At 40.1% G+C, this 17,442-nt stretch overlaps 1 protein-coding gene across 1 annotated transcript in view; it reads right to left on the bottom strand.

Annotated features, from left to right (window-relative positions):
- LOC122908058 overlaps nt 1-12,363 on the bottom strand; it is a 354,429-nt gene extending 342,066 nt beyond the window's left edge. Inside the window, 3 exon segments of the mRNA XM_044250725.1 lie at nt 1,516-1,522; nt 12,209-12,270; nt 12,273-12,363. Of these exon segments, the coding sequence (XP_044106660.1) occupies nt 1,516-1,522; nt 12,209-12,270; nt 12,273-12,363 (160 nt within the window).
- Between the last annotated feature and the right edge of the window lie 5,079 nt (nt 12,364-17,442).

Genomic DNA, 17,442 nt, shown 5'->3' on the forward strand with positions numbered 1-17,442 from the left:
GATGGCCAACAGACACATGAAAAAGTGCTCCATATCACTCGGCATCAGGGAAATACAAATCAAAACCACAATGAGATATCACCTCACACCAGTCAGAATGGCTAAAATCAACAAGTCAGGAAATGACAGATGCTGGAGAGGATGTGGAGAAAGGGGAACCCTCCTACACTGTTGGTGGGAATGCAAGCTGGTGCAACCACTCTGGAAAACAGCTTGGAGGTTCCTCAAAAAGTTGAAAATAGAACTACCCTACGACCCAGCAATTGCACTACTGGGTATTTACCCTAAAGATACAAACGTAGTGATATGAAGGGGCACGTGCACCCGAATGTTTATAGCAGCAATGTCCACAATAACCAAACTATGGAAAGAACCTAGATGTCCATCAACAGATGAATGGATCAAGAAGATGTGGTATATATACACAATGGAATACTATGCAGCCATCAAAAGAAATGAAATCTTGCCATTTGCGACGACGTGGATGGAACTAGAGGGTATCATGCTTAGCAAAAAAGTCAATTGGAGAAAGACAACTATCATATGATCTCCCTGATATGAGGAAGTGGAGATACAACATAGGGGGTTAAGGGGGTAGGAGAAGAATGAATGAAACAAAATGGGATTGGGAGGGAGACAAACCATAAGTGACTCTTAATCTCACATAACAAACTGAGGGTTGCTGGGGGGAGGGTATTTGGGAGAGGGAGGTGGGGTTATGGACATTGGGGGGGTATGTGCTATGGTGAGTGCTGTGAAGTGTGTAAACCTGGCGATTCACAGACCTGTACCCCTGGGGATGAAAATACATTATATGTTTATAAAAAATTAAAAAAAAATATGGACTCTGAAAAACAATCTGAGGGGTTTGAAGTGGCGGGGGTGTGGGAGGTTGGGGTACCAGGTGGTGGGTATTATAGAGGGCACGGCTTGCATGGAGCACTGGGTGTGGTGAAAAAAAATAATGAATAATGTTTTTCTGAAAATAAATAAATTTAAAAAAATAAAAAAAGAATTAAAAAAATTTAAAAAAAGAATTCAAGAGAAATAAGAATATATGTGTGTGTGTGTGTGTGTGTGTGTGTACATATATATAATAATCATGGACTAAGAACTCATAGAAGGATTTTAATAAAGAGTTATCACATTCACCAGTTAATCTAAATGGATCATTCAAATATGTTCACACCCAGAGCAGAAAAGGTTCCTTCTAGAGACTGTTCAGGGCTTCCCAGCTGCTCCTTTAACCACACAGCTTGTCATTTTCATCATTAAAATGAACTTTTTCTAACAGAACCTACAGAGCCTGATACTGATGGCCTGGATTGTGACTCAAGTGTAGTTTCAGGGTCACTGAATAGAAGTGCATACCTGCTTTATCCAAGCAAGAATTTAACTCGCCATATTCCTAGCACCAGCTAGAAGAACACTTCCAAACGCATCTATGAGGTAGCACCAATGGGGAAAGGGAGGGAATAATTGCCTTCAGCAAACCCAGGACTTTAGAAAGTCCACCTGTTTCCTTGTTATTGATAGTGTGATTAATCAATCCCTAGAATCTGATTGAGAACACTGGGATACAAATTATGTTATATGCATAGTTTCAGAAACATCTCTGCTAGTAATCCAAAGCATATTTTAACTGCTCCTGGCATGCGTTTCTGTATTACTCTCACATATGGGCTCACAAGAAACAATAGGGACCTATTTGTATATATGGTCACATTTCTATATTTCATTTTACTTCATATTCAACTTGATACTGGCTATATGTATCAATACACATATCGGTGTGGGTTTACATTTCTTTGTCAGGTGTCTAGAAACAAAACATCTGTTGATTCATGAGTAAAGGGAAAGTAATGTCATGAAAGGATATTTTTGTTACCAAAAGAAACAAACATTATTACTTACTTTTTTTTCAGAGCACCCAAGCCCTGAACTGTTCCTTTAAGCTGAAATGTTCTCCATCAGCAAGTTAACTGCTGGAATTTGCCCTATTTATTTCCAAGATCCACATTTACTTGTTTATTCTCTCAACCAGTCAACACATATTTATTGAGCACGTACTATATGAAAGACACTGACTTAGGTGCACTGAAGTACAAGGATCCCTGTTCCTAAGGAAATTACAGATGGAGAAATGACTGTACACAAATGATAGGAATAGAAAATAGAAAGACTTATTGAGATAAAATTGGCACAGTTAGTCACAGACTACTGAGATATTGACCAAAGCCTAAAATCAGACCAAGGCAGAAAAGGAAAGAAGGAAGGAAAGAAAAGAGGGAAGGAGGGAGGAAGACTCATTAGAAGGGTATGTAGTCACATTGTGGTGATTGATTAGGAGCTGAAATTTTGTATATATGCTATCATTTCATTCTTACCGCAACACATGAGGGGAGCTATATTATCCCTACTCTGAAAGGTCAGGTGACATGTCCAAGGCCACCCAGTAAGCTGAGAGCCAACTGCCCAGACTAAACTCTTAGCTGAGTGGATCTCCTGTCACTTCTGCTCTTCAGTTGGCATCCAAACCCATCGTTGTCCCAAATGAGGTATGTGAGAAAAACAAACAAAAAGCTTGTGAGGACGGCAAAATGTGTTTTCCTCCTTCTGTATAATTGATGGAAATCTAAAACCTCTCCATTGATTCCTGAGTGAATTTTGACTAATATGCATATTTCTAAGTCTCCCAGTAAAAGTTCTGAACTAGTCCCAAACATCATATATATAAACTAAAATTAGCCCCTGAGAATTCTATGGGTTGCAAAGAAGTTAAGGAAATGTCCCCCACCTTCTCAGTTCCCATAACTTTGTATTGCAATGCTCGCCTGGGAAAACAGGAAAGGCAATTCATAGCTATTTGAACTCAAGCTTTTTCTAGTTCTCAAACTATAAAATATTCAGTTTGATTAAACTGTTTCTTTCATTGCTATTTTGTCATTCCGAGGATTATAACGATACTCACACAAATAGATTTTCACATATATAGATTTTTCATGTATATATGTAGTTTTCTGGTGACTTGCTGTTAACAGGCATGGCAAGGGAAAAGTACTCCTTTTTCTATCCTCTGAATACCACCTAAAGGGAGATTATTATCTAGAATCTGTCTTTATGTTTTGTGCTGTATAAACCTATATTAATGGATAAAACCAAGATCTTAAAATGGCGTATGTATCTCAAGTACTTTTTTGAATCAATGAAAATCACAAGAGTAATGCAATCTCAACCTGTACTTAGTATTTTAGACCCACTTTCTATTAGTTTGTGTCTCCTGGATCACAGAAACAGGCAGTTGATTCTAAGCCACTGGTTCTCAAATGTTAGTGGGCATCTGACTCTCCCAGAGGGCCATGGGTCAGCCCATGGAATTGACATTGCTGACAAGTTTGACAGTGAGGTTGATGCCTCTGGTGCAAGGACAAGCCTGTGAGAACCCGTTTTAAACAATTCTAAATGAGGAAGACCATTGCACTCAGAATCAAGAGACACAGACTCTGATTCTAGATCTGGCATCGTCTTGCTATGTGACCTTGGAAAATGCATTTGACCTCTCTGAGACTCCACTCCCTCACTATATGAAATACTTAAATAATTATAAAATTTATAAAAATATAAATTTTATATATATTTTTTATATATATAAATATATATTTTATATATATATTTATATATTATATATTTATAAATATAAATATATTTCACTATATGAAATACTTAAGTAATTATAAAATTATTAAAAAACCCATATTATTTTATAATTCTGTAACTGACCCAGAAGTTACAGTCTACTCTACCAGGCATACCAAACAATGGGAGACACCAGTTCTTTTTTTTCTTTTTAAGATTTTTTATTTATTTATTTGACAGACAGAGATCACAAGTAGGCAGAGAGGCAGGCAGAGAGAGAGAGAGGAGGAAGCAGGCTCCCTGCTGAGCAGAGAGCCCGATGCGGGACTCGATCCCAGGACCCTGAGACCATGACCTGAGCCGAAGGCAGAGGCTTAACCTACTGAGCCACCCAGGCGCCCCGAGACACCAGTTCTTAACAGCTAATGCAGTCATTGTGTTTCAAGAAAAAAAGAAAAAAAAAATACACAATCTCCCCATCCTGTCTGTTCTGCAATAACACCATACATGTGTTCCTAAAAATCATCACACTAGGCTAAATTTTGAGGAAAATAAAACAAAACATGACTTATGGGGAAAGTGGGATTGGGGATAGAACACAAAAATTTCATCAGTGACTCATAGAAAAAAAAAAAGATAGGAACATAATAGAAACATAGGCAGAGTTTCATACATGTTCAATGATTTAAAAATGTGTCTACCGTACAATAATGTGACACTTTACCATGAAAAAGGCTTGAATTTTGCCGTGGAAATGGGCTGGGAAAAATTGCAGCTTGTGAGTTACTGCAAAGTGGTGAAAAAAAGGTGATTTGTGGTTAGACAGAAAGTTGTAGCAGCAAACATGAGGAGATGTGGTTCCTTATTCTCCACTCAGTATTGGCATGAACATTGTAATTTAGTGGTCTTCAGCAATCTGAAATCCCAAGACGTGTTTCCTTGTCTTTGAGATGCAGGTTCTTCTAAACATGCATTTATAGGAGAAACATGTTCATCAGCATTGAAAAGTGGGTCCAATGTGTAGCCTACTTCTTCTGTTAATTTCTGTTCCAAATTCATCAATGCCTTTCTCACCAGCTCTCACAACTTTGCCTAACCGCTGAGGGCTGTGGACACTGCAGTGACATTTAAAATCACTATCCTGGGGCTCCTGGGTGGCTTAGTTGGTTAAGCGTCTGCCTTCAGCTCAGATAGTGATCTCAGGATCCTGGGATTGGGCCCCTCTTGGGGCTCCAGGCTCAGTGAAGAACCTGTTTCTCTCTCTCCCTCTGCCCTTCCCCCTGTTCCGTCTCTCCCTCTTTCAAAGAAATAAATAAAATCTTAAAAAATAAAAAAGAAAGAAAGAAAGGAAGGAAGGAGGGAAGTCATTATGGCCACAACTGGCACCTGAAGGGATCACTTCTGTAGAATTTGTCAATTTCTGCTTAAGGTCTTGGAAAACAAATACTGTTTTCCTGATACGTGCACTGCTTGGCAATTTGAACCAGGTACTTAGATTTTTCGGGAATGTTGAATGAGGTAGGTTTTTTTTTTTTTTTCTTTAATGTCCAAGAAGGTTACAAATGTGAAAGAGTGGGAAAGGAAAATTGACCTTCAAGGACCGTGCTAGCTGGAAGATATTGGAGGGGTGTATGTGTTTGCGTTTCTCGCGTTTCTGTGTGACTTGGCTGTGGAAGGAATGTACACAAACAAACTCAAAGGTCACATTTTATTCATATCATCCCCTAACTCATCATTCACATTCATGTTTCCAAAACAAGCATTTGGCAAGATGAGTATACTCTTGATAACAAATACTCAAACTTTGATATTAGAGTTGCTAATGTCAGGGTGTAGAATACTGGAAATCTCTCATAATCTCTTACTGATGGAAATGAATACATTTAGAAATGACTTCTATTGGATGGGGAACAATTCAGAAGAGTCATAATTTTGATACAATTAGTCACAGAGTAGATGGGAATGGAAGGGTTGGCCTGGAGTTCCTTAAAAAGAAAGTGCTGACTCGGGTATTTACCAAGGCGATTACAGTGTTCCCTGAGATGGTTTCTGATGATGCTCAATGACACAGAGCCATTTCCATGAAAACTCAAGCTTTCAACCAAGTCTGCCCCTGTTCATGTCTTCGGTTACCTCTCAGAGAACATGGTGCTGATCTCTTTCCAAATTTTCGTAAATGGAAAAGCAGTTTCCCTTGATGACCCTTGTGTAAGGCCTTAATCAGAATTGTTTGCCCATACTTCTTGCAAACATTTTGATAGAATATGAGGGGGAAAAAAAGGAAGAAGAAGAAAAAGATGAAGAACGTTTTCAGAAAATATCCTTAGGAAGGATGAAAGACGTGGAAATATTTTCTACAGGAATAGGAAGAATTTGCTGGGGTAAATCAGGCTCACAAGAAGAAAAGCCAAAAGAGCATTTTAATTACCCTAGAATTTTTCTTAATTCCTCTCTTGCTCCCATTCCATGTATCAGGAAATCCTGCTGACTCTATTTTCAAAATACATCTACAACCCACAACTTCTCACCACCTTTGCTGTCAATAATCTGGTCCAACCCACTACCATCTCCCCCTGCAGTAATAAAAGTAAGTGGTCTCCCTGCTTCTCTCCTCACCCCTCCCCAGGCTTTTCTCAAACAAGCTGCCATGGTTGTCCTTTTAAGCTATCCAGTGGCACCACATTTCATTCTGGATAAAACACAACTCATGGGGTGCCTGGGTGGCTCAGTGGGTAAAAGCCCCTGCCTTCGGCTCCGGTCTTGATCCCAGTATTTTGGGATGGAACCCCACATCGGGCTTTCTGCTCAGCAGGGAGCCTGCTTCCTCCTCTCTCTCTCTCTGCCTCTCTGCCTACTTGTGATCTCTGTCTGTCAAATAAATAAATAAAATCTTTTAAAAAAAATCACAACTCATCTATCTCTCTGCTCTCGTGTTATACTGGCTTCACTCAACTTCCTGCAACACACCAGGCATGTCCCACCTCTGCCTCAAGGCAGTTGCACAAATGTCATTACCTCAATGCACCCATTTGACAAAGCTATTTAAAAATTGCAAGCTGTTCTTCAATACACACATACTTACTTTAGTAATTTCATTTATACTGCTCCTTTGTCCCACAAAGCATTTATTTCCTTCTACTGTGCCAGATAATTTCCTTTTCTTTTGGCGGGGGGCTGGTCAAAACTGCTGTTTTATTTTACTTTATTAGCAGAAGTTGATATGAAAAAGAAGATGGCTGGCTATCGTCAGTGAGAGAGAAAATAAGAAATAAAGAAAAACATATAAAAGAAAATAAGAAAATAAGGAAAAGCTTTTTAGATTTTTAGATAGTAAGGAGAACAAAACCATTAAGAGTCACTTCCTGAAGAAAGTTCCTTTTGGTGCTTTCTGAGAGATAACAGGGTTTCATTGGTTAGGAATCAGTTTGAAAAACACCAAGAAATATGAGGTAATATCCCAACTTCTGTGTACTTTTTTAAAGATTCATTCATTCATTCACTTATGGGGAGGAGGGTTGCAGAGGGAGTGGAAGAAAGATACTGTCAGGTAGACTCTGCGCTGAGCCCCGCACCTAACACTGGGCTCAATCTGATGACCCTGAGGATCTGAGCCAAAATCAATAGTTGGACACCTAACTGACTGAGCCCCAAACTCTATTTTTTAGGAAAATTAGACATTGGCCACGTATTTCTTACGGAGTTCTCTGCTCCTCAGCTATCTCTTTTTCTCTCAAAGGCTGTCACTGACTCAGTGGATTCCAACTTCACAATTCAAGGATTTTCATCAGTTCTGTCAGGGTGGGGCTTAACAGCATATATGGCACTGTATTTTAAGCTATGAGTTCTTGAAAACTGCCTGTCTTCAGTAAACTAAATGAGGGGACATCATTTTTAGGATCTTTAGGATGAGGGGCGATCACTTTTCCAATTGCATAAAAATCAAAGAGCAACAACAAAATTCTTCTACTTTAATATAGAGAGGAAGGAAGTTCCCTACTGAGATTCCAGAGACACATACCAATAGTCTACCTGCAAATATTCCAACTATTCACAAAGAACAAAAATGTAAACAAAAACGCTTTGATTTTTGGCAGCCATTTTGTAGGCTTAAAAGGAGAAATTCTTTATAAACTGTGATCAGGCTGGTGATAAATAGGCTTCATATGACAGAAAGATAAATTAATACCATCAATTACCATCTAAATTGCCATTTTACGCTTAAGCATTATAAATAATCACATGAAAAATTAAGAAAAACAAAATGAATTTTCAAAATTACGTGTGGCTTTTTTTTTAAGTGAAATTAATGTGGAAATTCAGATTTAGATGAGTAAATAAGCATAAATTAGCAGTCTGAATCAGCATCTTCCTGGGGGTCCCATGGAGACGCTGCTGGGTGTGCCTGAAACAGAGGGGGCCCGTGGTGGGGACCTGTCCGAGGCAGGGGCATTGGGAGAAAGGAGGGAGCAGAATGGCTCCTCTCTCCCCAGAATCCTCAGGGACCCCAGGACCCTCGGAAAATGGCCCAGCATGAGAGGCAAGACCTGTCGGCCCCTGGCAGCCTCACCAGCATCTACCAGCTATGCCCCTCACCTAGCTTCCCCTGCTCCTAGTGCCAACCATACCCCCTTGGACTCATCTGCAGGACTCTGGCTCTGATCCCTACCTAGGACATAAGTTCTTTTGCTGCTGAAGATTCCCTTTGGTCCAGAGCTGCTCCTACCCACCTGTGATCCCCGCCTGTGATCTCCCGAGCTCCTGCTGCCTAAGATCCCTTCCTGGACCTCGTCAGCCATTCACCACTATCATCCCTGACAGTAATTCCTCCAAATTATTCCCCACTGAATAATTCCACCAAACCAACATTCCTGTCATAATAAAAGCGCTTTTAATCAGTAAGGTGCTGTTATTTCTTAAGTTGGAAATAATCTTGGTCAGTATGAAGCGATCCTGTGTCTTCAGAAATCAAATTATATCTAAGGGAAGGAAATTATATTTTACAAGATTTATAAAAATAATAGCAATGTGAGTTTTATTACTTCAACACTTATTTAAAGCAGCAACTGTCAGTTTAAAAAAAAAACAAAGACCATTTCAAATGTATTTCTTCACAATTATTACATTTTAAATATTTAAATCTAGAGAATAAGTTAAGGAATAGTATAATAAACCACCTATTCCATTCACCTAGATTCAATGACTGTTAATATTTTGCCGTGTCTGTTATATCTCTGTACAAATATATATGTATACATATTTTTATGTATAGATTTTTCACCATCTTTTTTAAAGTCACAGTATTTTTTCCCCAAAGCAATAGTTCCCTCCTCTCTTCTATGCTAAATATACAACCACTCAACAAATACTTGGCTTATCTGGTAGGTTCCAGGTGCTAAAGCCACAAACAAGATTTTTTTTTCCTGCACTTAAAAGGGGTATGATCTCCTGAGTGAAGAAAAAAGCAAAAAGATATGAGACAAGGCTTAACACGTTAGCAGGTGCTCTGGTAGATGTATGTATGGGAAACATCTGGGATATGAGGGTACAAGGAAGGGGTCAGTTTAGCCCTGGGGAAATAAGGAGATTGCATCATGGAAGAGGCCCAGGAAAATGCAGCGTGATGCCCACTGAGTGGTCTGGCATCTTCACTCCGGCAACACGCAGGATCCGGCGAAGCAAATGAGACTGATTTGGTTTTGTCATTCCCTGCCTCGTCTTTTCTGCTTCTGCTTTCACCTCCCAGTTGGATACACTAATGTCCTCTATGGATAGACTAAGGTCCACTATGTGAAGCTTCAGTGCCTTTCTATTTCCTGAGCTCTGGCAACCCAAGGTAAGACAAGCAACAGGCTTGACTACACTGTTTCAGGTTAAATTCTAGATCAGTGGTTATCGAAGATATCGGCATACTGGATTCATCCAGGAAGCTTTGAAAATACTAATACTAATAATGGGTTCCATGCCTTTGGAGTCTGATTTTGTTACTATGCCATGAGACTCCATGGAAAATTATAATATGAAACCAAGGCTAAGAACCATTAGCGTGGTTCCCCAACATTAGAATGCACGCAAAGTGTGTGGAGCTCTTGTCACAATGATTTTGGCTCTAAGAGTGAGGCCCAAGGCTTTACTTTTCTAACAAGCATCTGGGTGATCCTGTGTTTCTGGTCTGAGGACCCCAGCTTGAGTAGGTTCTAGATCATAGAACAGACCACACTTACATTCTCCAAGCTGTCACATCACTTCAACATAAGGCCTAACCATGAGCCCATTATTCCTGGACGACCCCCACTTGTAAATTCACCTTCCTCCTCCACAGTTTACTTCGTCTGGTGGAACTTAAAATGCAGTGCTTGGACCAGCAGCATCAATACCACCTGGAAACAAGTGAGAAATTCGAATTCTCAGAACTTATACCCCAGATCTAATAAATCAGACATTCTGTAGGTAGGGACAGCAACCTGTGTTTTAATCTCTAAGTGATATAGATGCATGTTTGCATTTAAAAAACCCTGACCTACACTATTTGGGGATCTTCCTTGTTCCCCTTTTTGTACTTGGGACCAACTACTCTATTTCAATAATTCTACCTGAAAGGCATATTAGAGTCACTTCAAGAACCTTTACAATAGGACTGTGCCCCTCCCCTGAATCTCTAGATGGTCCATTTATGAAAATAGTCTCATAAAAGCTCCCCAAGTGATCTTAAATATATACCTGGGGCTGAAAGTCATTGTTTTGAGTAATATCCAGGGGGTTTCTCATATTTTTTTTTTGGCCAATCTTAATCTGTGGAATTTAAATATTCAAGATCAAATTTCCCAGATCATCAAATTTCCCAGATTATCTTCCATTATTGTTGGCTGATAACCTGAGTCTCCTTCTACAGCAGATTCCAATGACTATTACTGTGACATGAGTCAGAAACACTCAGATTCCCTTCTGCCTTTCTTGTTTAAGTTTAACGTGTCATGATCAGTAGAGTTCTTACATACAAAGCCCTTGGCTGGTTTTCTGAAGTCTTCATCCCATTACCTCTCCCTTAATATTTTCTTTTTTTCCCTTTTTTTTTTTTAAGATTATATTTATTATTTAACAGACAGAGAGAGATCACAAGTAGGCAGAGAGGCAGGCAGAGAGGGGGGAAGCAGGCTCCATGCTGGGCAGAGAGCCCGATGCGGGGCTCGATCCCAGGACCCTGAGATCTTGACCTGAGCCGAAGGCAGAGGTTTAACCCACTGAGCCACCCAGGCCCCCCCACTTAGTATTTTCTATGAATTTTTTTCTGAATCATCTTCTGCTCTCTCTTCATGCTTACTTCTTCCCAATGCCCCCACTGACTTCATCTGTCCTTACACTGCTTGGCTTCGTATCCTTTGTTTGTTTTTCCTCCCCTTCAAGGATGTAAACCATGTGAGTGAAGGTAGATGTCTTCTCTAGACCAAGACTCCCACCATACCCGGAACATGAAAAGTTGATGGAGCAAAGAATGAATATTCCATTGTTGACTGTCCACCCCATCTTCATGAAATTGATAGCCTTCAGACTCTGTGCCTGATTGATTCACTGCTCTTCTTGAACTGCTTTCAACCAGTATGTATCTCTATCCCCATTCCCTGGGCCCATAGTATGAGTTCAGTTTGGGCCCTAAGTCCTTTCTGAATGTACCAATTCTTCAAGGATGTTCAGCAGATATACGACTTCTTAAAACATATGACATTGCATGCATACTGTTTCCAAGTAATTAGACAGATGATAGAATCCCTAACTTTTTTTTTCAAGAAAAAAAGATAGAATTACTGTATTTTCTTTCTCCTTTTCCAAAAGAATCAATTTATATTTTTCAGTTACTATGATAAACTCACCAAGACTACAAAATCTGGTAATTTAGGACAGTCCTTCTGCTTGCTTTGGCATATAGAAATTCTGTTTAATCCCTATTTAATCCGATCCAGAAAATTTTGCAAATGTATGCCTATTCATTTAACTGATCATTTGCTTTTCAAAAGAGCACTCTTTATAAGTGTGTCATTGGTCTGATGAAAGGCTTTCTTTTTTCCTAGTTGCAAGGGTGGGGCTGGAATCCGTTTTTGTTTTGTTTTGTTTTGGTTTGGTTTGGGTTTTTTTTTTGTTTTTTGTTTTTGGTCTGTTTTTGTATTTCCTACGTAAGCTGGTCTTCACACAGCCTAGTCATTCATGGGAAAAACAGCCAGACCTTGAGTCCATCTCCTGGTTTGGTCTCCCCATGGGGCCTGCAGGTTCTGAGTGAGACAGGTTCTCCCCAGAACAGGCAGAGGATGCACGGGTGGGTCTCAGCAAGTATGACGGGGGACTACAACCCTCTCTGAGACAGCTAAGTGTGGTCCTAATCCACACAGAGGGTGACCAGGCTTTCAGGAGCTGGACTGACCAGGCATGTGTTCATGTGCACGCACACACAGTTCCACCAAGAAGCTGGGAGTCGATCCCATTCTTTCATTTCAAGCATAACTTGTTGTATAAACTCACAATGCTCTGCTAAATCATGGGACATCAACCAGCTTTGTAGTTAAGACCTGCAGGCTTTAATGACTCTAAGGGGGAAAGTCTGGTGTTCCGGGAAAGGCTCATTACACACCGGCGTTTGCCTGGGTATGGAGGAGACCCAGGAATGAGGCTGTCTTGGGGATCCTTTACCAGACCAAATATCTGTTCATCCTTCGCAGAGACGAGACTGGTGATCTGCATAATTAATACAAGCTCACGTGGAAGTAAACACAAAATGATTAAACAGGAAGCCTTTAACCAGACAGTGGTTTTTTTTTGGGGGGGGGCGGTGGAAATGGGAGGAGGGTGGGGGAAGGAATTAAATGGTAACAGAGTCTTAGAATCAGGGGAGAGTATTACATGTTATTCTTAAACTAATTTTTGCTCCTTGTCTAAAACCAAATGGATTTGAAACCTCTCTCTCCACGACAGCTCAGAGAAGGTGGTCTGGAGCAAGTATGATGCCCAGAAGATTTACATGGTGAGACTCGTGGCATAGTCAGCCATTTGGGAAGTAGCAAATTGGTGAAAATGAAGTCATACTATGATAAAAATAATCATCAAGTGTCCTGTCTTCCACAAGGACAACTTGGAAGAACAGCACATAGGCAGCTTGAGAACCTACCACCATGGGTATTTAAACAGCACTCTGATGTGGCGGGAAGAGGTAGTGAGGCTAGGGGTCTTTATTTACATACACAGAGTTGGCCAAGGACCAGGAACCACCCGGAATGCTGGGAATATGTAATCTCACTTAACAATAACCACATTTTAGAGAAATGCTCTCATATCCTCATGCAGAACATGCGGGGCTGGTATAAGGAGAAGGCTTAAACAAAGTGAAGTGAAATACGCCTGTCCCATGACCCTAAGGTCACTTACATCAAGGCTGGAGAAAGTGTTAATACCTGCGGTCTCTCTTGCTTAAAGCCTCCTTGTCTAGAAATTATGAAATTATACCTCCCTGTTTTTCAATGTGTCAAGTAAGAAATTAAGTTAAAAGGAAAAATAAACGCCTGCCTTGCACTTCTCGGCATCAGGAAAACAAGCTGTGTTTGGTTGTCAGCTCCGATCCTGCCTCGAATGAGGTAAATTATAGTTCGATGTCACCAAAGGTTCGCGTTTGGGGCTTCATTCCTGCTAAGTGCAAATTTTCTAAATCCCGGACTTGACCACAGAGCTGGTCTGTGGGCTGCAGGCAAATACTCAGGGGCCCACCATCACCCCCAGGGGGCCCGCTTAGGTCTCTTCGCCTGCCCAGGATGGAAAGAATCACACCTTTGCCAGAGAATTGAAGACAGAGTGAGTAATACTGGATTTCATAGCAATTCTGAAACGAACACTCCCAAACCATTTAGCTATGTTGTCTGTCTTATTGTCTTCTAGAATCTTCATTGCATTTTTTTTTTTTTAAGTTAAGCAAGACACAGCACGTGGTGAGGAGGCTGCTGGTAATTTTGCTATTGTCCTGAAACACAACCCTTTGAGGAAGGCACTGCATGGCATCCCCACGTGCTCAGGTAAGGGAACAAATATTAGGAGAGGCTGAAGTCCTGCTCTGTCATCACAGAGAGTGGGTAGAGAATCAGAAATAAAACCCAGGCCATTCATTCCCTGAGTATATGCTCTTTGCCCTTCTCAGTGCCCCTGCTATGGGGGTACAACCCATCTGATAAATACTGATGAGTGTAAGTGGTCTTTGGTCATGAATTCAGAAGCATACCCCAAACCAGTGGAAAATCAGAAAGATAGAAAAAGAGAGGGACTTGGGATAGTAAGCCCTAGCAACATTGCAACTTATAATCAAATGAGAAGGGACTGTTTTTCCTAACAGAACCAGGCTGGAGGGATGCAGAATTTGTCCAGCATTCTTTTTTGAAATAACGAACATTGCCAGGTAATCTTTTCAATATCAATATGAAGTATTAGTAAAGATCTGTACCTGAACCAGGTGGACCCGATTGATGTTTTTCTTCAAAATCCTAGTGCACATCCTGTAATTGCTAGCAAGTGACACTTGAGAATGGGGAAAGCACACAGCATGAACCCCTTGGGCTTAGTGCTGATGCGCAGCCTGAGCTACTGTTCCCTGATCCCGAGAAGTAATACTAACAGAAGAAAGAGCCTAAGGAGAAGTTCTACCAACACCACTCATATTTTTTGAATTTCATTTTCATGAGGACTTCTGTCTGACAGGGGATGCTGGGTCTAATCTCCATAGACAAGTGCTTGCATTTTCTCATTTTATTATATGTGAAAGGTGCAGAAAGAAGTAGAAAATAAGTCCAATACAATTAGAAAAATGTGGTGTAAGTTTTGAAACCCGGATTGAATTTTGCTGGACACACCACATTTTGAAATTTCATTATCTTAGCTGCAACATTAGGAAAGAGTTTTTTATTTTCTGAAATAAACATAATTATTTTTTTGTAACTGAAACATTTTTAAAGTCATTTCAAAGGCTTGACAAGTTTAACCAAACTTCCTACAAACCATTCTGTCACCCAAGGGCAGTGCAACAGAACAGAGAAACAAAATGTGCATAAAATGTTTCATGAAATGAGTGCAATTGGCAAGATCCTTTCTCTACCACCTCACAGCACCAGGCACGCCCTCCAAACAAGGCAGACAATAAATAGGAACAACATGGTGAGGCTTTGCTCACACAACACATCTGTTCACTTAGTTGGATCGTGTTTTATATTTAGGCATCACAAGTTTGGATTGTCTTTATGTACAGTGACAGCAGTGTAATGAATGCTGTTTGAACTCTGAATTGTATAAATACAGAGACATGTTGATTTGAGAAGAGAAAACAAGGCATGTGAAAATTGGCAAAATACCCATTTCAGGAATTACAGTTACTCTTCTTAAAAAGAAAAAAATAAAGAAGAAAACTCAACTGGAAGACCACCCATGAAGTACCATTAAGATCTAAACAACATGAAAAAAAAAAAAAAGTTCTCTAGCAGTACCATTGTTGAAAGCATTAACTTTAAAAAGACTTTAGTTTAATCCAGTGAACTTAAAATGTTTCCTTAAATTACAGACTTCTTTTGTGTGTTCCACAAAAGCCCCCTCCCATGTATGAAATAAACTAGGAAAATAATAAGAGCTGCTAAGATACGTAGGACACCCTATATGAACCAAACAGAAGCGTTCCACATATCATCATCCTACGTAATCCTATAAAAAAAATACTAAGTGAAATGTGTCCTCATTTAGCAGACAAAGAAAGTGAGGCTAAGGGACTAAATAAATTGAATAAATACCAGGGTGAGCCAAAGTTGGATTAAAACTCGGGGACGTCTGTTTGTTTGTTTCTTTTTTTCTTTCTTAGAGATTTTATTTATTTACTTGAGGGAAAGAGAGAGAGCCCATGAGTGGGGGTGGGAGAGGGACAGAGAGAGAGAGGGAGAAGCAGACTCCCCACTGAGCAGGGAGCCTGATGCAGGGATTCGATTCCAGGACTCTGAGATCATGACCTGAGATGAAGGCAGATGCTTAACCAGCTGAACCACCCAGGCGCCCTGGGGTCCATCTGTTCCTAACACATGTGGTGTTGTCACTGCAATGCCCTGACATTCAATAATTCGGTAAGTATAATTAGCGTACAAGGGACCAAAGCCATTATTAACAACAACAACAACAAAAATATATAACCCCAAATAAGGACTCAGTTCTTAGAAGAAATTTCATTGACATAATCTTCCAAGGGAATAAATAAGCAATTAAATGGGGCAAATGTGCATTCAATTAAAAGAAACAAAAAGAGGAAAACATCCAACAATAATTCAAAATAAATCTGTCTCAAGCAATGAACAAGTAAGAAATAGAGTAATCCTAGTCGTTTCTCTGTATAGAGTTAACTCTCTATAATAATTACATCTACCTGACCTTCAAGAGTCTAAGTATAGAGAAATACCCCCTGCCCACATATTTCTCTGATGATCATAGCCCCCAGTAATCATTCCTTTTTTCTGCTTTCCTACTGTGTTTAATGCCCAGTGGATTCACCTTGTGAATAAATTTCCTTTCATATGTATAGATCTCTAGTAGAAGATTTAAGTTTCCTCAAAGAAGCAAGTATATCTTGTACCTCCAGGTTTGTCCCATAATGCCTCGTGCATAATAACTTCTCAATTAATTGTTGGTTTAATTCATGGGAACACTTCTGCCACTAACATTCTTTAAACTCACCAAATCTGAATAAGAAAATGCTTCTACTAGTTACCTGGGAAACCTTTAAGACTTTGGGCAATGCACCTTGTATTTTCAGCAAAAAGTATCCAGAACTTTTAAAATTACCTCACAAGTACCCTTAAAAAAAAAAAAAAAAAAAAAAAAACAAACAAAAAAACACTGTATTTGAGAGCAACAGGTACAGGTGAGGCTTACTTTTTTTTTTTTTAATTTTTTTAAAGATTTTATTTATTTATTATTTGACAAAGAGAGAGAGATCACAAGTAGGCAGAGAGGCAGGCAGAGAGAAAGGGGGAAGCACGCTCCATGCTGAGCAAAAAGCCCAATGTGGGGCTCGATCCCAGGACCCTGAGATCATGGCTTGAGCCGAAGGCAGAGGCTCAACCCACTGAGCCACCCAGGCACCCTGAGGCTTGCTTTTTATATAAATTATGGTTTCTACAGGTTGTATTTCATTTTAATTTCTGCCATTTGAGACTTCACCAAGGAAACTTCAAGGAGCACAGCAGGTTCGCAAAACAGAAGAGAGCATGGCTGGGTTGGTGGAAAAGAAGGGAGTGGTTCGGAGCTTGCGAAACATTGCCATAACGAATAACCCAGGGAGCATAGACCCTTCAACCCCATGAATCAGAGCCACTAAGAAAGAAAGAAATGACCCCCCACCCCCCCCAAAAAAGGAAGGGTAAAGCAAAGGGAACCAAGACTTTAAGATCTGTAAGTGAGAGTTAAGATTGAAGATGTTCTATGAACATTTATTGAGTGACTGAAGGAATGAATGCATAATATCAGCCCTGCACTTCACCACACTTGAGAGAGCAGAAGCATAATAATAGGATAGTAAAAGGGGATTGAAGGTCAAAGTTAAGAGGCACTTAAGAGATACAATTAAGCTGAAACAACCAGGAGTGCTTTGGGAGCTGTAGAGAAAAACCAAACATGTTGCATTGCTTTTGAAAACTCCCAAGAAGTTTTGGCCAATGCATTAAAGAGCGATGGCCACATTGTGTCTCTCAGAATCATCCAGGTGGCTGGATGAGAGGGGGGTGGGGGGCACCACTTAGCAAAGTCTTTCACCAG

The sequence above is a fragment of the Neovison vison genome, chromosome 1, assembly GCF_020171115.1.
Source record: "Neovison vison isolate M4711 chromosome 1, ASM_NN_V1, whole genome shotgun sequence".
In the NCBI taxonomy this organism is placed as follows: domain Eukaryota; kingdom Metazoa; phylum Chordata; class Mammalia; order Carnivora; family Mustelidae; genus Neogale; species Neogale vison.